The sequence below is a fragment of the Aquarana catesbeiana genome, linkage group LG03, assembly GCF_042186555.1.
Source record: "Aquarana catesbeiana isolate 2022-GZ linkage group LG03, ASM4218655v1, whole genome shotgun sequence".
In the NCBI taxonomy this organism is placed as follows: Eukaryota; Metazoa; Chordata; class Amphibia; order Anura; family Ranidae; genus Aquarana; species Aquarana catesbeiana.
Window position 1 is genome coordinate 99,332,370 of NC_133326.1, and position 26,522 is coordinate 99,358,891.

Sequence of the window (26,522 nt, forward strand, 5' to 3'; positions counted from 1 at the left end):
CTCCCCACCGTCGAACATTTTAGTCTGACAGCAAAGACTCTGCACTGTCAGAATACACTGATCAGCGCTCCAGTCGAAGGTTTTCCAGCAGTCCAATTTGGCTTCTGTATGACAGGGAGGGCTACACACAACGGATGAATTTTGATTGTTGTATCCAGGTTTTCTTACATTCAGCCTGTGGCCTAAACAAGATATCTAATGGATTCCTCTATACAGCACATATGGATGGATTCTCCTGCTGGGTTATTTTATTCTTAAAGCCACTGCGCATGTCAGAAAACCCCTGTGGCTGAAAATTTCAAGCATGTTCTTTTAACAAAAGTTGATAGCACAATTGACTTTTGTCGAAATGGAGCAGGGCTGGGGTTACCCACCGAGCGAATTTCAGATGGTTCTTCAGGAACTGGCTGAAATTCGCTCAGTTTATGGCCAGCTTCAGAGGACATAGATGGCAATAAAAGCCTGACCCTTTAGATCACAGGTGTCAAACACAAGGCCCGCGGGCCGAATCCGGCCCTCCAGGCCATTTCATGTGGCCCTCGCACCTCTCCTGCAGCTGCATGTGAGCTCCAGTCCTCCTCCAGACCCCTACTACTGCTTTCAAGCAATGCATCCAGCTTCTTCCCAGCAGCAGCATAAGGAAAAGGGGTGCACTGTGATGTTAGGGAGAGTGGGGGACTCAGCTTCTGATGGTGGGGTGGCTCTTGACATCTAATGTAAGGGGAGGGGATGCGCTGCATATCTAATCTTACAGATACAACAGGCCCTTTTGAGGACAATAATAATGCTGATACGGCCCATGATGAAATTGATGATGAAATTGAGTTTGACACCCCTGCTTTAGATGGTCTTCTAAAAAGGCTACAGGGAGGTGAGTGATTAGCATATTTGAAATGCCGGGAATTGCATATTAATGAAATTTTTGAACAGAAGAAAAGGCAGTCACGGGAAAAAGTGCGCTGCCTGTCGCAAGCTGTTCTAATGAATTTGTCCAATATCTTAATTGGAAGAAGACCTTAAATGCCACATTCCTTCTATCAGAAGAAGATTAGATAGATCTCCTTCTGAAAATGTTGATTTATTGGCTGTTGTATTAATCCTTTTGTCTTTAGTACATTTCTGCAGTGAAAATGAGTGAATTCACTTACTGCATGCATGTACTAGGTCTGTGACTCAAAAAAGGTGTTGAGGGTACAGAAAGCTACTTAAAAAAGAAACTGCAATTTTTTTTTTTTTTAAAGAAGTCAGCAGCTGCAAATACTGTAGCTGCTGACTTTTAAATGGGTTGTAAAGTCAGAAGGTTCCTTGCATTAAGATAAATTAGCCTTTGGTGTGCAGCAGCCCCAATCGGCCCCCCTAATACTTACCAGAGCCCCATCTTTGTCCAGCGATGTCCACAAGTGTCTCGGCCGCCCAGGACTCTCCCTCCTGACTGGCTGAGACACAGCAGTGACGCCATTGGCTCCCACTGCTGTCAATCAACTAATCAGGAGAGAGAGGGGGCCAGGCCGAACCATAGCTCCGTGTATGAATGGACACAAGGAACTGCAGCTCAGCTTGGGTGCCCCCATAGCAAGCTGCTTGCTGTGGGGGAACTCAACAGGAGGGAGGGGCCAGGAGCACAGAAGAGGGACCCAAGAAGAGGAGAATCTGAGCTACTCTGTGCAAATCCACTGCAACAAAGCAGATAAGTATAAAATGTTTGTTATTTTTATAGACAAAAAAAATGACTCTTAAAATCACTTTAAGAAACAGATACTTGGCAGTCTATCACTGTCTTCACCAAGGCTGGTTCTTTGCTGGTCTTCAGATCCATGTGCTGCCATTATGGATGTTGGATCTGGCAGCGACTTCCTGCTGTTTCACAGCTGACTCCCCACTGTGCATGCACAAAATTGAGCTCTGCTGTCAGATGGAACCTGCAGCCTCCTGGGATGTGTGACACGACCCAAGAGGTTGCAGGCAAGGGAGGTGGGGAGAGGGTGTTGGGCCAAGCTTGCCTAGGAGATAATTGCAGAAGTGGGAGTAGGTACCTATCAGAAAAAGCTACAAAAAGTGGCAACCACCCCAACCTATATTTAGCCCCTGTAGTAAGGTGCACATGGAAGGGAAATGCACAAATAAAGTTTTTTAAGCACACTTACCAGCTAGCCTGCAAAAAAAAAAAAAAGAGGAAATTGGCCCTGTTTAGCAATTCACGTTAAGAACAGAGGGTTTGTTTGCACACATTTGCAAATATATGCTTAAACTGCAGTGCCTACACTAAGGCTCCTCGGAGCCTTGACGTAGGCACTGCGGCTTCCGCATATATTTGCAAATGTGTGCAAACAAACCCTCTGTTTTTAACTTGAACTGTTAGACCGGGTCAATTTTGTTTTTTTTGTTTTTTTGCTGGCTGGCAAGTGTGCTGGGAAATCTTTGTGATGGGCGCCCCGTACGTCTATGTGCCTTCAAGGAGGGGTGTGCTCCCTCTAGAGTTATCAGTGTTTCATTTATTCTTCATTGCAAATCTGTTTTTAAAACTGGAGTTAAGACATACAGTATTTATAAAGGGGTGTGTGTTTTTTTTTTTTTTTTTTCTTTGTGAGCAAAAGTCAATGTTTGCTCTTTTTGCAATTTGTCTGTACAGTATGATGGGTGACATCTGATTATGAGCTAAGCTGACTTGAGTTAGCTGACCAGCCTCCTCCTATAATTCTTCAGAAGATGGAAAGTACACATACAACTTCAAGTGTTTGTTTACTACTGTGCAGGGCAGCTGGGAGGTTTGTCTGGTGCTTAGAAGCCAGGGAATCGTGTATTGCGTAAGGTGTGTTTATTATTAAGTGTGAAATGGAAGTAAAAAGCTTTGCGGTTGCTAAAACTTGTCAAATGTGAATCACAGCACATGTGTATGGGCAAACCAAAAGAAATATTTAAAGTTTTTTTACTTAAATCTAAAAACAAATAAGTTTTAAATTCTCAATTGTTTTGTCCTTCTTTTTTTTTTTTTTTTTTTTGAACTTGGTGTACATTTAGTCCCCATAAACACGTTAGAATCATTCCAGAGATCATATGTATCCATTGCCTTTATGCCTGCTCTCTCAATATTTCACATCACAGCTCGGTGTGGTAAACCCGCGCTCCGTGTGCGTTTCCTGCACCACATTCAAAACACGCTGCAGTTGCAATTTGCAGCAAGTGTCAATGTTAACCTAATGACACCCCAAACTTTGGTCACAAATGCAATGCATTTCCCTGGAATGGATCTCATGGAAAGGAAGCACTGTGCAATCCTTTTGCTCTGCTTTTAGAGCATGCACTACTGTTTGCTGTGGTCCAGTGCGATTCAGCCCATTAAAAATAAATGAGCTCAAATTGCACCATGCTGATTTGATCCCGAACCACAGAGTGCATTCCTGTGCAATTCCTGGTGTGAACTGGCCCTGAGAGTAGAGTGTTAGGCTTCGTTTACACCATGGCGTTCCGGATCATGGGCAGAATCGCATCAATTCTCTGTGTAAATTTTCTATATACTAACATTGGGTCAGCGTATCTTGATGTAAGTAGTAGTAGTCTGCTGTACGTACAGGAAGAGCCGCGATCTTCCAGTCTCTGTGAGCAGCTTCCCTTCTGCACACTGAACATAGTAAAATGTCTTTATATTTTTTTCAATAATACAAAGCGTTCTCTGATTGGACTATGTGGAGATTACAACCCACCACCCTCCACCTCATCCAATTAGAGAACTTTTTGTATTTATTGAACAAAATAGGCATTCTAGTGAGCATATGTAAAATATGGATCACCTTGTATTTTGTTATGTGGATTCTTTGGCTTCAATACTCTGAGTTGCTGGTCTATAACAAGTATAGGGATAGGGAACTCTGAGTTGACACACCCAGGCAAAACGTAAGTTCTGTTTTTAGTTCCTGAAGTTCAGCTTTAATTCTCTGGAGAATCAAATCAAAGACTGTTGGCCATAATCAAAGGTTTAGCATGTTTCTGCATTTTAGTGTATCTGTTTAACTAGCTTTTAGGGAACCATACCATAATGATCATATTAAAAATCTACACAGGAAAATGTTCACAGCTTCAACAGTCCATGCAAACTTGCAATACACCGGAGCAAGAATGGCCTTTTTCACCCCAGTCTGGGGAAGTCGAGGGGAATTGGAGTGGTGCTCCATATGATTAGAGCTGAAATGACAAACCTCAAAAACTCAATATTTTGTGAGCAAAGTCACTGGAAGTCACTGACCGAATGAAATGGCCACAACACATTCACTAAGCTCTGGGGAAAATTCCCTTGCAAGGTGCTACCTCCTTTGCAAAATGAACAGCCTATGTGCCTTTAGTAAATCCACCTCATTGTGTATGCCTATTGATGTGTTCTTAATAATTTTTTTATTAATAATTATAATTTGACTTGATACACTGCTAGAAGATAGTACTGAAAGTTTCCTGAGCAAGTTTTGTCACCATGGTGATACCAAAGTCATAACTAATAGAGGGAAAACATGCTGAAATAATAGCCTTCAGTAGTACCAAACCACTATTTCATGAAACATTTTTTTATGTATATTCATGTTTTTTTTTTTGTTTTTTTTTTGCGTTTTATGGGTTGTCATTGTTGCCTAGAAACACAGTAAATTATAAGGATGCCTTAATTCCATGCTAATGAGGTCTGTGGCTTCTTTTGCAATGGGAGATGAGTCACAGCCGCTACAATCAGAAAACTATGCTACTTTCCTTGATTTATTTTTTCCTTTGAGGTGGTAGAGAATGGGGCGTATGGACAATAAATTGTAAAACCCTTTAAAATTGTGTAATAGTGGAAACGCATAGTTTGTGAATTGTTCTTATGATACTTAATCCAGTTTCCATATACTGTATTCGCAGGAAGATGAAACTTGCTGAATCTATTCCCCTGTAATTGAATTAATCATTTATTTGTTCTCAGATCCTGTATATTCTGCCAAGGTCAGACAATGAATTGTGTGTTTCTAGACCTTTCACAGTAGAATGTTGCTGGCAGAGTCTTGTAAGGCTGACTAAGAATTCATGCATGTGTCAGCCATTCTCTCTGCCAAGATGCCAAGAATTTCTGTCCAAGTCAAGATCAGGGACGGACTCTTTGCTTTACAGATTAGAAATTGCTCCCAATTTTGGTGTGTGTGTGTATGTTAGGGCTGCAACTAACGATTATTTTCATAATCGATTAGTTGGCCAATTATTGTTTCGATTAATCGGTTAATAACCTTAAAAAAAAGTGTGGTGTATAATTTAGTTAATATGTAAAGTTTAAAAAAAAAGGCAATTTTATTCTTAAATATCTCTATGCAGTGGTAAATATAAATAACCAACTATATGGTTAGGGAGCAAAATATCTAATCCACCCTGAGAAGAACAGACAGAAGAGAAATACTGTATATACTATTAGAAGAGATATACTGTATATGCTATTAAAGGGTGAATCTGGTAAATATCAGACTCATCAATTTTTTTTTATTAAAAAAAACAGTGTGTCTTCCTTAAAAAAAAAAAAAAAAAAAATGTAATTTTAAGAACGTTTGTTCGATTTTCTAATCGTTGGGTCAAATCGACATTCATTTTCAACCACAGTGACGGGAAAATTTGGAAATAGAAAACTTCTTGGTCAAAGGAATTTTCAGACAGTGTATGTGGTTTTTGTTCAGAAATTACATTCATTTTAAAAACAGAAATGTTAAAAGCAAGTGAAAATTTCAAACAACATTCTTTCATTCAGCAAATGTACAAAGATTTTTCGTGTGAATATTCTCTTCTGAAAATTGATCCGTGTGACCAGCATAAGGCTCGGTACACACCTATGCAGTTGGCTTTTGATCTTTTTCTGCAGTGCTTTTTGCTGTGCGTTTTTGATTTTTGCGCACGTGATTTTGCTACGATTTGTGTTTTTGCATTTTTTTTGGCCAATTTATTGTTGGACAGATTAAAAAAAAACAAATTGCTGCAAAAATGCATTACATGCTTTTCTGCAGCTTCTCCATTGAAGTATATTGAACCAAAAAAGCACCGTTAAAAAAAAAAAGTCCCTGACCCTTTCCAAATATGCAGCGTCTGAAAAAAGCATAGATGTGAATGTGTCCCATAGGAAATCATGTAAATGAACTATAGTGCGTTTCTGCAAAAAGCACCAAAACACACATAGATGCGAACCAGGTCTAAGATGTTTAATAACCTAATGGGGTTAAAAAAAAAAAAATAGCCCTTTAATAGTTTTTTTTTGTACTATAATCATCACTGTAAGGGGTTCATTTTTTTTTTTTATTGTAGAACTGTGAAAGTAATATTTACAGTAGCGATTATTTGCTCTTTTTGTACTATAAAGGACTCTTTTTTTTTTTTTTTTTTTTTAAACCCCATTATGTTACTGGCCGATTAGTTGATTATGAAAATAGTAATCGATTAATTTCATAATCGATTAGTTGTTTCAGCCCTGGTGTATGTATGTGTATGAGCAGGGGCATCTTTAACATTGATTGGACCATGGGCACACTTTTTTGGTCCCCCAACATCCCCCCCCCCATTGTAGGTAGTTCCTAATGGCTCAATCTTTAGCGGTGGTTACAAGGCTCTCACCAGACCCAGCAATACCATAGCAGTCATCCCTCCGATAAGGTGTCCGCTCACTCTGGCCTATGACAACTCCAACTATGGTAAGCAGCTCAGCAGGTCCTTATTCTGGCAGCAACTTCATTCCTCCACACTCAGGTCACACTGTATTTTCTGGTAGTCCCACACATGGCTGTCGGCTTTTGCTGGCACAGGCTCGCGCTCAGATGGCCTCCTCTCACACACACTGCAGTGTAGCTAACTTGAGGAGCAAACTTTTCCCTGGTAAGTCTGGTTCTCTCCACTGCTGCAAAACTTAGTGGGGGCTGTAATTTATTCTCCATCTTTTTCGAAGGGAAGCCTGTCTCTGGGGACTACATGTCCCATGATGCTCTTCTCCCTACTGATTGGTCCATTCCTGTCGCTAGGAGGGAGGGGTGAAGAGACAGAGCAGATTATTACTGCACTTTAGTGTCTTGCTCCAGTCCGCTTTCTGTTTTATCCCCCCCCCCCCCCCCAGCTGTTGGCAGGAGAAGAAGAGAAAAAGAGCCTACACAGTCTGCTCTGTCTACATCCAGGTGGTGGAAGAGACAGCAGGCATTAAGCAGGGATTACACAGTCCACTGTTAATTTATGCACTGCTGACAGGAGGGGGGGGGGGGGGGGGGGAGTTACACAGATAACCTGCAGCTCCCCTGTTACAGCACAGCTAACTTGCTAACTTCATGCACAGTAAACTAGCAGTGAGGGCAGGCACCAGGGAAATGATTTGTGGGCTCAAGGTTCAACTGCTTTTAGGCCCAGGGCAGCTGCCCCTTTTGCCCTGCATTAAAGACAGCCCTGCCTTAATGGAAATCGATGGTCACAGCATACACTTTTACTTCCTGAAACTCCTGTCCGCATCTTTGTAGTTCAGAAGGCAGGCTGTGCAAAATGTGACAGGACAGTGCCTACTCACAGGACATAGTAAATGTGTGTCACAGAATTCAAGAAAAGGTGTGGGAAAAGTCTGGGGAAGCCGACAGGCTCTTGGAGCTGCCAAATGTCTGTGTAGAGAGCTGCAAGAAGGAAATAGCTCTTGGAGAGATCCTGAGGAGCTGATCGGTACAGCCTTGAGGCTTGGTAATGGTAGGAGTGTGTTGCCTAGGAGCCGTCCTAATGCTCTACGGCCAATCTGCTACCCAGACAAGTTTGTCCTGTGATAGCACCTGCCCCCACCCCTCTTAGGAGTCGTGCACCAGTTCTTCACCTCAGGTCAGGATCTGTAGAAATCTCCGCTTTAGTGATCTGTCTCTCTCTCCGTTGAGTCACAGTGCTGAAAATTGTCCTGGGCAGGAAGGGGATTAAAGTGCCCATTACTGAAGTGGTTAAATATATATGGAAGAAAACCACCTATAGATATGGTAAATACACACCTTGGATGTGGTTGGTGCGATCAGGGTGTATTTGGTGGCCACTGAGGTCAGACTCCCTGTTTGTGATCGCGGACAGGCCAACGGGGCTGTCTGCTTCTTCGGCGACCATTTCATGATGGCTCAGACAGACGGCGACTCAGGCCTATTCTGTCAGGGGTTGGGTTCCTCCCTTCCCGGTGAAGGCGCACTCTACTGGGGAGCTGAGTGCCTCCTGGGCCTTCCGTCATCAGTCGTTAGTGACGCAAGTGTGCAAGGCAGCCACCTGGTGGATATGCTTGCATCTGTGGATGCCTCTTTTGGCCGCAAGGTTTTGTAGGCTGCGGTCTAGAGGGGTTTTTTTTTTTTTTTTTTTTTTTTTCTTTTTTTTTTTTTTTTTTTTTTTTTTTTTTTTTTTTTTTTTTTTTTTTTTTTTTTTTTTTTTTTTTTTATTTTTTTTTTTTTTTTTTTTTTTTTTTTTTTTTTTTTTTTATTTTTTTTTTTTTTTTTTTTTTTTCTTTTTTTTTTTTTCCTCATAAAAAGGGATTTTCTTGCTGTTCAGGTTGGGCTCCAGGTTGTCTGGTTGGCCTGTTTTCTTTTTTTTGGCTGCCCCACCCCTCCTGTTTGACACTGCTTTGGGACAGCCCTATGGTTCTGAGTAAGGAAGCGCTGTGTCTGCCAATGAACAAATGAGAAAATAGTTTTTTTTTTTTACTTACCGTAAAATCTGTTTCTCTAACAGACACAGCACCCACCCCTCTATGGAGTTTTTAATGCTTCTGACACTGCTTGTGACAAAACTGAAGGCCTATAGCAGAGGGGGGGGGGGGGTATATCACTTAGGACTGCCCATGGGCATAGCCAAGTCTTTTTTTTTTTTTTTCTGCCTAGTGTCCTACTCCTGTAGGGGACAATATAACCCTATGGTTCTGAATAAGGAAGCACTGTGTCTGTCAATGGACTCGGAGAAACGGGTTTTACGGTAAGTCAAAAATCCTATTTTTTTTTTTTTTTTCCTATTGTCTTTTTGCTATCTGCACCCCTATCCAAGCTTGCTGTCTCTAAACTGAGGGCAGCTGCCTTTCTTCCTTCCACTTGTTTGAACTGATGTGCTACTGCTGGACTATTTTCATTTGTATTGAAGCAGTAGTATATGAGTCACTCTCCCGGCCCCTCTTTTTGTTGTTTTTTTGTACGAGAAGTGGAGTTATCTACGCAGAATGTTATGCATGTTACTTGACAAATAAAGTTTTGTATTTTAACAATGTGTTTTCTTAGAGTGCCTGCCTTGTATCTAATACAGCATGTTTTGTATTGCTGCGAGTCACATGCCATTGAACTCTGTGTCTGGGACAAGTTGTATCCATTATGTTTAAGTAGAACAATGTGTGCCACCGATGAGTAGTGTTTGGAAGATTTTTCTTGGATACAAAAACATCTGGATAATTAACCATTCAGAGATTCCATTTATGAGGTGCAAATTTACATCTGTAGACTGATTTTTGTCTTCTACTTTGGAACAAGGCTATTGCTTGTCAAATAACTGGGGTTTGAAACATTTTGGACTATTGCACAAAGTTATCTCTGATTTCTTAAGATGTTTGAATGTGCATAAGTAGCCACATTACAAAGGCCAAAAGCGAAAGTCGGTATATCCCTGCTGACAGCTGAAACGCCTAATTACACGAATCCTCCCTGGAGCTCCCCATAACTTGGAAGCATACGTGGTATGTCTTCTTCAGTCCAAACAGTTGCTGATATTCTTGAAGGACCCCTACGTTTTTTTCCATGCAAAACCCACCTAGCTATTCTAAAACTGACCTGGTCAAGGTGGACTGAGATTAAATGGCTGACTTTATTTCAGGACCTCTCAGATAACATCCTTATGGGACAACCCTATGTTTGCACAACTTAGTGAGATTCCAGATATTGCCTTATAGAGAATCCTCCTCCTTACTTTAACTATTGTGGACATTTACCAGGAGGGAACAAAGTACTTATTTATGCAAATACAACAGATGCAAATTTACCCCATAGTTTATTTTATAGATTTCTACATTTGCACCATGCCTTGGAAGCACAATATAGAGCTAGGATAAACTCATCTCTGAATACCCTCTAAAGTCAAAAGGTCTCAGAGGGTTTATATCCATGCAATTTCCACTTACTACACACTAAACTGGGTAACACTCCAATGGCTTTTGACACCAAATGGCAGACCCTACTATGTTTACAGAGAAATAGGACGATAAATTCTTCTCTCCAATGTTTAGTCTCACCAGTGGTAAATAAAGATTAAAGTAATTCTAAAGCATAAACATGTTTACCTTTTAATGCATTCCCTGCTTTAAGGTAAAGAATGTTCCAGTAACTGTGTATCACCCCCTCATACTTGAGCCCTCACTCAATCCAGCGCTGTGGACATCTGTAGTGGCTTTCCCCACTCTTGCAGATTTTGTTGATGCAGCAATAGCCATTGGCTCACCCCTGCTATCAATCAAATCCTGTGACATGGAGGGGGCGGGGCCGAGCCGAACCACGCTGTCTGTGTCTGAGCACGTCATTGGTGTTGTCGGGTCATATACGACTACAAGCAGCAAGTGGTTTCTGTGCTCAACACCTTACTGCAACTATTTCTTCTCTGTACACCTGACGTTTGGTATATTAGACAAAGAATATTGGCAAAGCTATCGCTGTTAAATGGGTAATCCCAGCCTGCCCCACTGTATCCAAGTGGAAAACATTGGTTACATAGTAGGTGAGGTTGAAAAAAGTCCAAGTCCAACCTATGTGTGATTTATATGTCAGTATTACATTGTATATCCCTGTATGTTGCGGTCGTTCAGATGCTTATCTAATAGTTTCTTGAAACCATCAATGCCCCCCGCTGAGACCACCGCCTGTGGAAGGGAGTTCCACATCCTTGCCGCACTTACAGTAAAGAACCCTTTACGTAGTTTAAGGTTAAACCTCTTTTCTTCTAATTTTAATGAGTAGCCAGGAGTCTTGTTAAACTCCCTTCTTCAAAAAAGTTTTATCCCTATTGTGACGTCGCCAGTAGGGTATGTGTATATTGAAATCGTATCCCCTCTCAAGCGTCTCTTCTCCAGAGAGAATAAGTCAGTGCTTGCAACCTTCCCTCATAACTAAGATCCTCCAGACCCTTTATTAGCTTTGTTGCCCTTCTTTGAACTCGCTCCATTTCCAGTATATCCTTCCTGAGGACTGGTGCCCAGAACTGGACAGCATACTCTAGGTGCGGCCGGCCCAGAGCCTTGTAGAGCGGGAGAATTATTGTTTTATCTCTGGAAGTAATCCCCTTTTTTAATGCATGCCAATATTCTGTTTGCTTTGTTGGCATGCAATGCCAAGATACTGCTATGGCTGAGCCTATCATCTACTAGGACCCCCAGGTCCTTTTCCATCCTAGACTCCCCCAGAGGTTCTCCAACCCCCCCCCCAGTGTATAGATTGCATTCATATTTTTTGCCACCCAAATGGATTACCGTATATACTCGTGTATAAGTCGAATTTTTCAGCCCCTTTTTTGGAGCTGAAAGTGCCCCCCTCGACTTATACACGAGTCACCGCCGTCTGCCTACATGATCAGCGTGTCATGCAGGCAGGCAGCGGCCAGCGTGTGCTACATAGCACTCGGCAGTGGCTCTCGGCTCTCACAGTTCAAAAGCCGCGCCTCCTCGTCTGTGATAGGCTGTACACTGACTGCCTATCACGGACATTCTCATCCTCGTCCGTGGTATGAGGATGAGAGAATGCCCGTGATAGGCTGACTGCTGGGAAATGGAGTTTTCTGCCTATCATGGACGACGAGGAGGTGCGGCTTTTGAACAGTGAATGGCCGCCGAATAGGAATAGCACACGCTGATCGGTGCAGAGCGGCACACGGAGGCATACACAGGACACAGGTAGGATGCACACAGACACATGCACAGGACCATATACAGATAACACATGCACATATACACAGGACACAGGTACATGACACATGCACATATACACAGGACACAGGTACATATACACAGGACACATGTACACAGGACACAGGTACATGACACATGCACATATACACAGGTACGGGACACATGACACATGCACATATACACAGGACACATACACAGGACACAGGGAGGTATACAGCTGCAGATGGGCATTGTTGACCCTCTTTTGCCACTTACAGTAGCTGCTGCATTTCTCACCCTCGTCTTATACTCGGGTCAATTTTTTCCCATTTTTTGGTGGTAAATTAGGGCCTCAACTTATACTCGAGTATATACGGTATTTGACATTTTTCTACATTGAACCTCATTTGCCATGTAGTTGCCCATCCTGTTAATTTGTTCCTTATGATTACAGTGATACCTCGGTTCACGAACTTAATTTGTTCCACGAATTTCCCTTAGGGTTCAATGTAAATCTGATTTAATCCGTTCTGAACTTTTTTTTTTTGTTTTTGTTTTTGAACTACAAAAATATGAAACAAAGTACTGTATAGTACAGTATGGAGAGAGAACACTAACCTTGCTTGAGAAGATGGCTGCAGCTCGTGTTCGTGAACCGAAGCAGTTTGCGTACTGAAGAAAATTTTTGTGAACTCTTCTGTTTGCGAACCAAGTTGCGAACCAAGTTGCTCGTGAACAGAAGCATTTGTGAACCACTGTATATTGGATTAGCCTGTCACTGGTAAATGGGTGGTTAAGCTTAATTTTTACCACCCCTTTAGCTACAAAGGCAGCCGGACAGGGGAGTATCCATGCAGCAGCAAAAATGATCCCCTCTGTCAGTACTGCTATCAAAGGCGATACATTCAAGTTAATGGGGCTGCGCTGCAACCGCATGTAATACAAACATTTTGTGAATGGTGGTGCAGTATTTGCAGGGTTAAATCAGACTGTGGGGAGGCAACCTATTCCCTCCTCACTACCTGCCAGATGCCTCTGATAAATGATCCACCCTGGATCGATTTTCTGGGGGTTGGCAAGCACCGCAGCCGCTATCCATTTGAATGTAGCCTTTACGTTACCTTCTTCTTTTTTTTTTTTTTTTTTTTTTTTCTATAGTATGTCTGTGACTTGCTCATGTTACAATAAAATATTGGATGGATTGCAACACTATATATCTGCAGTAGATCAGGGTGGAGATATTTTCTGATTGAGGGATGTAGCAGATATAGAGCTCAGGCTGGAAGGTTTTTTCTATCTATGTCTTTGTGTATGACTGCATTGTTGGGGTGAAAGGGAGGATTTGGCACACAGCGTTGTGATTATGAATGAAGAGGTGGAGGCATAAAATAGCTTAAAGGGCAGGAGTAGAACTCTTCCTAAATCTGTTAATTGGCGATGAAGTAAGTTGCAAAGTGATCTACCTTGAATATTTCTGACATATGTCTTTCTGCCTGGGAAAACAAGGTTCTTGCTGAATTTAATTATTCATATAAAGTGTAGATCTCTGCCCATGAGAAATGTTATCCAGGATCCAAATTTCAATAAAGTGTTATCTTCTCAACCAGGGAGGTTACTGGAGATTTCTTTAGCTGTGGTTAATTGACCTCCCATCTAAGATGCCTACATTATTTTGAGTCTAACGTCACTTGGCTGAGCCAGTGGCATGACACCAAGGAACTTTTTACCTGTCCGTTAGGGTGGCATTCTGATCACTACTGTAGGAGGAGCATTATTTCCACTGACCTCCAATGAATTTAGCAGGGGTTCTCAGAGACTTGAGAATTTATTTTATTGTAATTAAATGTCTAATGTAAACATTTTGGGAATGGCTGATCTAAACTATGGAGTCTGAATCTTTATTGGACTGTGGCTGCATGTGTATGAGTGGAAACCTCATAGTCGTGTTTTTTTTTTTTTTTTTGTTTATCTAAATTTTCTTTGTTAAAAAATAAAGTGGAACTGCAAACACGTGGCCAAATACATGAGTGACATACCTTGATGTCTTCTGTTTTACAGCCAAAGGACTGTTCTGTGTTAGCGATTGACTCATGCAGAAAGTTTGGAGTTTAAGCGATGGCCTTTATTGGCCAACTTAAGTTATTAAAGATGCCAGCTTTCGGGAAGCCTTAGATCTCCTCTTTGGCATTTATACATTTCTGAAAATTTGACCAACCATTCTTGTGACACACATATAACAATATAGGATTATCACTCTACTGCCTCCTGGTTCCGGTCACTGAACAGAAGTTGTGATGTTGAATCAATGGGGTTGATTTACTAAAAGCAAATGGGCTGTACACTTTACAGGCGAAGTTGCACTTTTGCAAAGGCGTTTTTCCCCAGAGCTTTGGAAATGTGGTGAAATTTTACTTTGCAATTAATACCCAATCACATGCAAGGAGAAGTAAAAAACAGCATTTTTGCTAGCACGTGATTAGATGATGGAAATCTGCAGAGCTTCACCTAATTCATTAAGCTCAAGACAGTGTGTGGGGGTTCTTCTCCCTTGCATCAGCTGTCACTTTTGAAATTGTGATGGCTGTGCAACTTCATTCCCTGAGATTTGTGAATTAATGAACTCCCGTAGACAGACTTGTAGTTCTCAGTGGACTTCGAGTGCGGTAATCAGCTGTTAGTCCATTGACACTTCCTCCAGCTCTCCAACTGAGAGCCTGTATAGCGTACAGGCAGAGGGCTGGAAGAAAAGTTTGCAGGAGCTTTACATTGCACCCGAAATCCACTAATCACAAGTACAATGCTTTCAAGCTTCTGTAAAAAAAAAAAAAAAACCACCCTTTTCTTGCAAAAACATTTGCATTTATTTTTTTTTTTTTCAAGGGGGAACTTCACTTTTAATTAAGAGCTAAATGTGTCTCCCTTCTGTGTGGAAAATGTGTAATCACAACTCACAAGATTGGCTTTACAGAATTATAAATTTGAGTAAATCCAAGTGTATTTTTTAACTGTGTTTTTACATATTTGCTTTAAGTTTTTTTTTTTTTAATTTTAATTCTTAAACTGATCCAAAAGAATTCTAACTCTAATCTTAACCTAACCCAACTTCTGAGGCAGACCATACATGATTCATTTTTTTTTCCTTCAACCAGCGGATTGAAGGAAAAAAATGAACTGAACTGAATACAATGATTAGTGTTGCAGGCTATAGCTGGCGCCACTGATTGTTCAGGAAAAACCTGACTGGCTTGTCGAACACAAGTTGATTGATCGACTCGTGTACGATCAGCTAGCCCATACATGGATCAAAATTCAGCAGGTCGCTGCTGAACTGGATAAATTTTGTTCCATGTATGGTCAAATTAACACAACTACTTTGAATCCAGGGCTGAACAATACTTCTGGTGCTAAAACCAACTGCTGTGCAGAACTGGTGATTCTGTTTGACTCATCTCACTTACACCTCCATGTTTATTGTCTGATGTATGATTTGCTCTTTTTTGGATAAGTTATTGGTTATTTGACATTTTGTCTTTTTAATTATGTTTTCCATTTTTGCTTTCTTAGGTGAAATAATTGTGAATGAAGTGAACTTTGTGCGGAAGTGCATTGCATCAGATACAAGTGTCTATGACCTGTGGGGAAAACTGGTGTGCACCAACTTCAAACTTTCCTTCATTACAGATAATCCTGTGCCATTTCAGGTTTGTACCATGTATGCAATTATAATTTTGGAAGACTTTTATATATTTTTTTGCTGACTACATCTGCAGAAATACACCATTCATTAGCCAGACTTGCTAGATTATTAAAGATGAATTTCAGGTATGGTCTATTTCTGTGCTGAATGGTGGACCTCCTGTGTTCACAATACATCAGGTTAGCCGTTCAGCACTTGACCTGGAAGCAAGTGAAGATCAACGGAGTAGAGACGTCCTAATTCAGGAATTTCCAGCTTCCATGGGCATTGGCCAGGTATGGTTTATACCTTGTTTCATTGACCCAAGCTGGATCAATGTTACTATAAAAAAAAAAAAAAAAAAAAATACTGTAACTGGAATTCATTTTTAAAGAGGTTGTACAAACCACTTTTTACTGCAGGGAAGCCTATAATGAGGCTTACCTGTAGCTACCGTGGATATCTACTAAACCTGCACGATTTAGGATATATCCCCTGTATCGGCATGTGCCGACATCATTGGCACATGCGCACTGAAGCAACAGCTCGCTCGTGCCGTTACTGGCGGCTCCCGTGCGCATGAGCAGGAGTGACGTCATCACGGCTACGGCCAATCACAGCGCCGGAGCCCACAATACCCGGAAATAACTCCGGGAGACGTTTCGCCGGGCAGAGCAGTGTGCAGGGACCGCTGCAGGCTTCGATCTAAGGTGAGTATTTTATAATGAGCTAGTATACTAGCTCATTATTCCTTTTGTCTTGCAGGTGTTTTTTTTTTTTTAGTGGGTTTACAACCACTTTTAGGTTCTTGTGTTTACAACAGAAGGTTTCCCTCCTTCAGTAAGCTTGTTTCGAACATATGTATTGTCCAAAACTGATCTATACACGTGTACTCTATATGCTTTTACTTTTCATAGGTTATGATGCCTTTCCACACTGCAGATGTTTTCATTGTTTCAGATTTAATAGCCCTGCAATGGTTAGGTTGACTGAGGGGAAACAGCAGGTTATATTTAACAGGCACCAGGCAATGAGCCCACCAGAAATACCCAATCTGAGTGCTGCTGCTGGGAAGAAAGCCTCACAGACTCCAATAGTAACCTACAAAGTGACTAGAGAGGGAAGAAAAGCAGAGCCCCTTGCATTATGTATCCCATAGAGGTCCCTGTTAAATGCTAGGGACCCAATCTCTGACTGCTTAGCCACCAACTCTGTGAAATTTCTTTGGTCTCACGTTGCACCTTGCTTTGTATATATTCATAGGTTTTTCATACAAGTGCTTTACAAATCTATGTTTGCACCACTGGGGTTGTGCAAATTTTAAATAGCAGATTCCTTATGCCCTGTACACACGATCGGACATTCCGACAACAAAATCCATGGATTTTTTCTGATGGATGTTGGCTCAAACTTGTCTTGCATACACACGGTCACACAAAGTTGTCGGAAAATCCGATCGTTCTGAACGCGGTGACGTAAAACACGTATGTCCTTGACCCCCCCTCCCCCTTCGAGTTCCCTCTCCCCCCCTCCCACCCCCCTTAGATACCCCCCCCCCTTTTTTTCTTCTTGTTGTTTTTTCTTTTCTCTCTTCTCTTCTCTCCTTTACTTCTCCTTCTTTCTTCACTTACTCCTCAATATCCACACACAACCCCTCTTAAACCCCCACACGGTACGGATCTCCTAACAGAGATCCCGACCAATACCTCCTTCGAATATGTGGATTGAATTGTCATACAAACTCTTACGCCTTCACCCAACGAGTGGGAATTCCCCCCAATATCAAAATCATAACTGCAACATGGAAGGAGGGGAGGGAAAGAAAGAGGGGGGAAAAATAAGAGGATATATTTTATGCCATCATAATTAACACTAACCTCTCGACAGACACTTCAGTGTGATAATGGATTAGCCCAAACCACCCCGCCATACATATACTATAAAGCATCAGTAAGAGACTTTCTGCTATAGCCGACTCATTGTTATCTTTGTATCAATTGTAAGAATCTATGTTCATTCCCCAACTCTTGTACAATTGTATGATGATACTGTCACACTATTATATTGTTTTATTTTTCTTTCTTTCAATAAAATTTATTTTGTAAAAAAAAAAAAAAAACACGTATGTCGGGACTATAAACGGGGCAGTAGCCAATAGCTTTTGTCTCTTAATTTATTCTGAGCATGTGTGGCACTTTGTTCGTCGAATTTGTGTACACACGATCGGAATTTCTGACAATGCATTTTGTTGTCGGAAAATTTTATAGCAAGCTCTCAAACTCTGTGTGTCGGAAATTCCGATGGAAAATGTGTGATGGAGCCCACACCCACACACGGTCGGAATTTCCGACAACAAGGTCCTATCACACATTTTCCGTCTGAAAATCCGACCGTGTGTACAGGGCATTATACTGTCTGTCCCTATTATGTTCCATGCCATAATGCATAAAAAAAAATGTGTATATAAATATATCATTATGGGAGGTGTATCTGCATTTATGGGAGGTGTCTGGGGGGTATTTAAGCAGACCACTCACCTGTGGTCTTTGTCGGTTCCAGTGCACGATTCGTTGCGTCACCAAGCCAACTCTTCCCAGCTCACTCGTGTTTGTGAGTCTGTGTTCCCGGATTCAGTGTGTTGCGGTTGCTCTATTTGTGTTTTTTTTCTATCGAGTCTTGCGGGCTGTCGCAGGTAGGATTCGTAACCATTTCTCGTATCAAGCATAGTTCTTTTCGATTGGTTATGTTCACCCTTACATATTTATGGCCTTCGCAGCGGAACTCACGAATCATTCGTATGTCTCCATGCGTAGTCCTTACATTTGAACTTCGTACCAAGTCTGATATGAATCGGTTCTTTCATACACCTTACAACTGATTCGAATTGGATCAATTTCAGGCACCTTATAACCAGTTCGTATCGGATTCATGTCATACTCTCTCTACAACTGATTCGTATCGGATTCATTTTATACACTTTACTACCAATTCGTAACAGATTCATTTCATATGCTCTACAACCGATTCGTATCGGATTCCTTTCATGCACTCTACAACCGATTTGGTATCAGATTAATTTCTTACACTCTTGGGTACGGTTACAATCATTCATGATTAACAGTTCATTTTTGCTTTCCTTATTTTCGCCTGTCAATAAGGCTACTTTCTTGCAATAGTTGCAAGCATTTCTCCAGTGGCACACAATCCGTCCACTTATCATTTCTCCAGTGGCGTTTTCTGTCTGTCATTTCTCCTTTAGGTCAGTCGAGTTCAGGTCCCATCCTGCACCAGGTTGGACATTATTTCTTCAGGTAAAAAAAAAAAAAACCATACAGGGATCGCCCCTTCATCAGGGCCAGTCGCATAATAGGGGTGGGACAGATCAATTTTACAGCTAAATAAAAATTAAAAAAAAAAAAACACTGCACTTTTATATCACCCTTACTACAGGTTCCTGGTCTGAGTTTTTTTACCTCAACCAGGACTTCGTTACTAGGGTGCCAGTCAGGTGTGTAGTATACTTCTGTTTTGAAAGGGCGAACCTTCACCTACACAGACAGTCGCCAAACTACTGAGCTTGTTGACAGTACAAGTGTTGGCAGACGAGCATACGTCACGAACTACGGATCGCAACATTCCTACCTAGGCCATGCCAGACTTCATCTTCTTGCCCCAGTACGCCCTGGGGCTCTGGTCCACAAGTTTGTGATCCGCATAGACAGGCACCCGAGCTATCGTTGACCTGGCCAGTCACCTCCTGGCTCACCTCCTTGCCGTGCACTCTTTTGAGTTTTCTAAATTTCCACTCAACGACGTTCAACGCTTCAGAGCGCAAACCGGCTTCTTAACTGCGCCTATCGTTCCTTTTCCTGTTCTTCTCCTTTTCCTTCTTATCTAACTTTCTGTATACAACTCTGCTCACTATCCTACTTCTTCGACTCCTCTTAACACATGCACCCCCCCCCCCCATTTTCTTGTCTTATAGCCGGAGCCATGTGACAGGCTGGCAGTGATGACTTCACACCCGCCCCTCTTTCACCTGGGTTCAGAGGGCGGCAGCGTGCGGTCCTTCAGGGGATTGACCATCCCCAAGCTCACAGCAGAGCTGAAGCACAGGGGCATTCCCTACCCCGCTACACCCCGCTACAGACAGGAAAGCCGAGCTCTTCAGGCTACTCTCCTCACAGCCAGCGGCAGCGGGGCTCAGCACCCAGCAGGCATCCCTGCAGTCAATCTCCGTGGCTATTTCCCAGCTTCACATCATGGTGACCTCATTGTCTACAGCAGTCTGACGTTCAAACCAGAGTGGCAGTCCTGTAAGTGCGCCAAGCCGCGGCCCTCCCAGACTCGGTTGCTGTTCAGGTCCTGGCACCTCCTCCTGCAGGTATGCCAGAGATGAGTCCTACTATCCTTCCCTCCCATCTTGTCCCAGCCAGCATCAGGAAGGACATCTTGGATGGCAAGGACATCAATCTGCCTTCCCTCCTTATATCCTTGTATCGGTCCATGACCTGGCTGAGAATAAGTCTTACGCCTGGGGGCACGTCTCAGTGGTCCTTTAGTCCAAAGACCCCAGGCTCAACCGCAAGCTGACAGTCACTGAATGTGTCTTGGCTTTCGGGATGATGAGAGACGTCCTTTGCTCAACCAGCCCCAGCAGGAGGGAGGAGCTGGAACTGTACCTGCACGCAGTGGTGGACCTAGGCTATAAATACAGGGGCTATTCGTTTTATGACTATTACTGTTTGTTTTCAGCTAAAGCAGCGGCCAGGCTAGCGCAGGTGCAGGCCAGTACAAAATGGGGTGTCATCGACACCGAGTTCTTCTGCCGCCACTTTGCCGGACCTACGCTCCCCGCTCTGTGCTATCTGCCAGTCCTCCGCCCATATGGCAAAATGGTGCTCCAAAGCAGCCACTAGATACCCCCTCAACTTCCCCTCCACCTCCGGTACCGGTCGGGGCTTGCCGGATCCCCGCACAACCTCGCCAGGTGGACAAGTTGGGACGGCCCGTCCTGTCAGTAGGGGGAACATTGATCTGCAATAATTTTAATTATGGCTCGTGCAACTACAGCCTATGCTTGCTGCTCCACATCTGTGTGGTGTGCCGCAGGGCGCATCTGCAGTTTTCATGCCAGCTAAAACATTCTGACTAGGTCGAGTAGATGTCCGATGGTTGGGGTTTTGCCTCTCTGCACACCCCACTCTTTCACTGGCGGTCTTCCTTATGCACGGGTTTACATCAGGATTCCACACCGGCCTCGTTACCTTACCCCGCTCAACTCACCAGTGCAGGAATCTCCTGTCAGCCGCCATGTTTGAACAGGCTATAGTGAATCTATTACAGGCCGAACTGAACTGAGGGTTCGTCATCGGCCCCTTCACACGGTCACCCTTCACGACCTGGAGAGTTGGCCCTATTAGGCTTGTCAAGGGCAAGTTATCAAATAAACTTCGGTTAGTGTATGACTTGTTCTGTGCCTCATTCTTCCCTCATCCCAAGTCTAAATTACCTTCTAACTTCTGCCCATCGAGCCAGCCCTCTGGTGGTGGCACGATATCAAATGGAAAGATTCATATTACTTTGCCACCAAGTTGACTTTTGGCTCTAAAAGCAGCCTGTGGCTGTCCGATAGTTTCGCCAAGTCCCTTACATGGATCCTATCGCACCAAGCCCAGTGCCGGATGGTCATTCATTATCTGGATGACTTTCTGCTGATCGAATGGCCCGGCGTGCCCCCAGTAGACCTGGACAGACTAAGAGTAGTGTTTGGCAATCTCGATGTGCCCATAGCTGAACATAAAGTAGAAGGCCCGACACATTCAATCACCTTTCTAGGCATCACTCTTGACACTTGCTCCATGCAGGCTAGCCTACCTCCCAACAAACTACCCTGAATCAGGTCAGTCCTCCACGACTTTACCCTTTCGCAAGGGTGTACTAAAAGACAGCTACAATCCTTGTTAGGGATGCTCAATTTTGCCATGAGGATTATCCCTCAGGGGCGGTCTTTCATTTCACGACTATTGTTTTTTCTCTCTCCAGTACAAGACCCCAATCAAATTCTCAGGCTGGACCCAGCAGCGATAACAGATTTAACAATGTGGGATCAGTTCCTTACTAATTGGAACGGCATATATATGTTCATCTTGTCAGCATCAGCTCTGTCACCTCAGGTAGTTACGAATGCCGCAGCCTCCATAGGTTTTGCTGCAATTTTTGTCCATCACTGGTTCACAAGGGCCTTGGCCTCCAGAAATTCTTCAAATCCCCGGTTTTACTCAGTCATCATCACTGTTCGAACTGTATCCCATTGTGGCAGCTGTTCAGGTCTGGCATCCAGCATTTCTTGTCCTTACAGGACCCTGGGAAGCCATCCTTATTCGCAATCCATACAGTCAAATCCATTCTACGCGGCATCCAGAAAAAGCAGCCGGTTGCCAACTGCAAACGCTTACCCATCACAGGTGCCATCTTTAGGGACATGTCGACCATCCTTTCACGTTCCCCATTTGGGCTTCTACCCAGCCTGGTCATCCAAGCAGCCATCTACTTGGCCTTCTGCGGCCTAGCGAGTTTACCTTTTAGTGGCATCGGCAGCCAAATACTGTGCAGACACCACCTGGCTTGCTTTCGAGATTATTTCGTTCTTCACCTCGTAGTTTCCAAAACCCAACAAGCTGTCCTCGGGATCAACATCAAGCTCTTTCAGACCAACAACGTCTGGTGCCCAGTAGCAATACTCGACCGGTTACTATCTCACCTACCCAGCCAATCGAACTCTAGCCCATTGCTACCTTTTCCGATCCAGCCCCCTGAGTGGCAGCCAATTCTTCAGGCACGTTAGAAACCTACTGGTAAACCCAGGCCTTGACCCCGGCCGGTACTCTGGACACTCCTTCTGGATCGGGGCAGCCTCAGCCGCATCTCAGCATGGAGTACCAGACCATGTTGTTAAGAAATTGGGCAGGTCGAAATCCACCTCCTTCACTGTGGCATGTTTGTTGTTCATATCTGTCTCGGTCAAAGGGCTTCGACCATAAATAAGAAGGCCAGTATGGTGGCCTGTATTTATGGCAGGAGTCCGGGGGTATTTAAGCAGACCACTCACCTGTGGTCTTTGTCTGTTCCAGTGTGCAATACCCTCCCTCCCATTCTCATTTTTCAGGACACTTCTCAGCACATTTCTCTCCACAATCATCCATTACTTATCTTGGGTATGCCCCCTTTTCTTGGCATGCCGACCAGGGCACACATTAGGTCTATGTTATAGTGTAAGTTTTGTGGCGTGTTTATGTGGTTCATATCTATCTCGGTCAAAAAAAAAAAAAAAAATATATATATATATATATATATATATATATATATATATATATATATATATATATATATATTTATTTATATTTATGTTTTTTGGGTTTTTTTGCTCTATATAGTGTTACAGAACATAAAGGCATTGTTTCAATGTTTATATTTATGCATATATGTTCTGTCTTGTGTATTTTCTGTAAGCTTGTAGGCAGGAATGTTAGAGCCGCCATTATGGACTTGTTTTTGAAAGGTCAGGCTCGGGAGATGCCCTCTTATTTTTTTTCCATCAATGCTTGGTGAGCCACAGACTGGGAATAAGCATACACACATGTGCTACCACAATGCTTTGCTCATTTGCTTAAGGTCAGTGACCTACCAAGTAGTGAAAGTCCAGGAGGACTAACATTATCCGACAGATCAGCAGCTACAGATCCCAGATTTCTGTTGTGGCCGGTTGCTTGTAAGGGAGCCTCTACACGGATGCAAAAGGCTTGAGCTCTTTGCCTACAAATATATGCCAACTCTGATAAGCCTATGTTCACCTGCGTGATGTTAAAAGTTCCTGACTGGCATGGCCCATGTCAGCAGTGGGCCAAACAGTTAGACACAGAATTCAGACATTTGAAATTTTTATTTATAAGTTCTGCTGGCAGCTATGATCGATGATTTACTTCACACCTGTGCAAAGGCACCCCCAGAACTATATAAAATTATAACCTCTATCTCTTTCCAGAGCTGTGTTGTAATTTATACCAAATCTTTTATGCTGGGCCATTTTGCTTGTTACCTATAGGAACAGTACACCACCATCTTTTCATTTTGATTGACAGAGCCCGCTGGTGGTTCACTGGTTCGCCTGTCATGGGTTGGCTTTCAGCTCCTGCTGTTAAGACCTTAAAAATATAGTAAATAATCTCCATGTCTACTTTTTTTTTTTTCATGGAGTGGTGTTATTTTTAAATAATTTTATATAACAAGTATGTTTGTTTTTTTACATGTTTTGTCCGTTCTCTGATCGATCGAAGTGGTTAAAGGATGGAATTGGGACCAAGAAGTATAGATTTCACTACTCCACCTGACCACTGCATCTGCTACTGTAAAGCATGAACTGCCTTCACACGTTTTTCCATAAAAATCTGAGGAATCCATGACTTTACTATTAAGCCCATTAAAAATGGTTGGACTTTCTGTGCTGTTTTCAGAGCTTTATTTGCTTTAAATTCCAACTCTGTGTACAATGTTAAAAAAATAAATAAAAATAGCCTTGCAACATCCCAAATACGTGTTTAAACATAAGAGAAAGTGGGTGGGGCAAGTAGAATTTTCCCGGTACCGTCATAAGGCATGGCAACTTTTGTTTAAAATCAATAAAGGTTATTTTGCATATAATCAACATTACATTTTAAAATCATTAAAAAGTGCATTGTAGATGCCTCTAAGTGGTCATACCACCTCAATTATAGCAATTCAAAAGAACAGCAACATCACATAATGGTCCTAAAAACATAGCCAAATACATTGGTCAAAGTATAATAAGTACAGATATACATGTCACATCTCTAACCCGACGCGTTTCGCGAGCTTTCCTCGCATCATCAGGGGCTGATGTATATATCTGATGTCTGTAACAACAGGGTAAAAAATATATTCAAGTATGGGTTATGATTGGACAAAAAATGCGAAGCCAGAGCTCATGATCCCATACTTACTTGTCAGGCAGTTGGCTCCAGGGGCTGACCCCCAGCAGGGGCGGTCGGAAAATATCTCCCAAGGGAGCTGAAGGGACGGAGGTCAGACAACGGAGAACCGAGGTCAGGCAGTAGGGTCGGCACGGCAAAGAAATGAAAAGGAAAATGAGGAGGCTGGACCCAGATGTCACCCAGAATCATTACAGAGCTTGCTCACTGGAATAGATTAAATGGGTAAAATAATATGTATATATCTAAATAGGTCTACAAAAATAAAAATATCAAGTGGTATGCTCTGGTGTAAGGGGTGCAGAGGTATCCAACCATGGTAGAAAAAGAGAAAAAAAAAAACAAGGAAGAGAGAGAGAAGGAAAGAAAGAAAAGGAGGGAAAAAAATGGGGAGAGAAGAAGAGAGGAAAGAGGGCCAAAGGTGTAGCCCCCCAGTCGTGCAGGGTGAATTCAGAATAAAAAATGAAAAATGTATGGATGTATATCTATAAGTAATGTATGTAAAAATGGTAGTAGTATCCTAAGTAGCTGAAAAATCTTATATATAGTATATTCAATATGAGAGACTATAAAGGTAGTTATATATGTAGGTCCAATGGTAGGTATCAAGATATTATACAAAAGTAAAAAATCTTGCACTGGAGTATATGGGATATAGGAATGTCCTGCAAGGAAAAAGGGGAAAAGCAGTGTAAAGTGAATGGGGGAGAGGTGATGAAAAAAGGGATAAGGGGTAATGTGAAGAAAAACATAGGGGGGAAGAAAATAAGTGGATAAATAGAGCAATAAGAAATGTGAAAAAAATAATAAATTAAGTAAAGGAGTGAAAGTGTATGCAGATAACACTCCACATGTTAGGTAGCTGGTAGATGCGTACAAGAAATGACATGTGATACAAAAGTGATGGTGAACATAATGCTTACCAATGTGCTCTCTAGTGAGTGTGTGGAGAGGACCAAGGTGGAAAGGAAGTAAGCCGTGCCAAAACCCCCGCCTAAATACCCGGACATCCGCCGCACACCTCCGCCCCTAGCGTCATGTGACTGGCGTAAGGGGGAGGGGACCCTACGTGCGCCCGCCGGAGATACAGCAGAGCGCAACGCAGATCCCCGCCCATAGCCTGGAGTGACACACTGTGCGCTAGGAATACAGACATCGCTGTAAGCAGATGTCTTCCACTAAGCGCAGGACATGGCGCCGATGCACGTGGTGGCTCCGCCCCTCCTGGGGGGGAGAGGCGGGGACAGCAGGGGCATGATATCCCCTTTTAGTGCATCGCAGCTCCCGGGGACATAAGCCGACACCCTCAGCCAGAGGGGCGGACCCCCGGAGACGCAGTCCGCAAGCAAGGAGGGGAGTCATCTAAACATGACCAATATCCTAATGTATCGGGGATCAAAAAGAGTATGTAATCACAGGATCTGGGAGCAACAACAGACTCGTGGGCATGTGGGTGTCTTCCACCCGAATTCAATAGAAAAAAGGAAAAGGCTGAAAAATGCTCCCCTACATGAGGCACCTCCATCCCCAAAATGCAGAAAAACAGAAAAAGGTTAGCCCATGGGACTTTAAATGAGGTGTCCATGCTGATCACAAGTAAATAAGTAGAATTGAGTAAGAAATATATCAACTTTATTAAAGTCATTATCATACAATAGAGCTCATACATATATATAGCAATTCAAAAGAACAGCAACATCACATAATGGTCCTAAAAACATAGCCAAATACATTGGTCAAAGTATAATAAGTACAGATATACATGTCACATCTCTAACCCGACGCGTTTCGCGAGCTTTCCTCGCATCATCAGGGGCTGATGTATATATCTGATGTCTGTAACAACAGGGTAAAAAATATATTCAAGTATGGGTTATGATTGGACAAAAAATGCGAAGCCAGAGCTCATGATCCCATACTTACTTGTCAGGCAGTTGGCTCCAGGGGCTGA

General features: G+C 42.7%; 1 protein-coding gene across 1 annotated transcript in view; it reads left to right on the top strand.

Moving 5' to 3' along the window:
- The window catches only part of MTMR10 (myotubularin related protein 10), a 129,860-nt gene that overhangs the window by 38,078 nt on the left and 65,260 nt on the right, over nucleotides 1–26,522 (top strand). Inside the window, exon 3 of the mRNA XM_073618866.1 lies at nucleotides 15,452–15,588. Within this exon, the coding sequence (XP_073474967.1) occupies nucleotides 15,452–15,588 (137 nt within the window). The remainder of the gene's footprint in view (nucleotides 1–15,451; nucleotides 15,589–26,522) is intronic.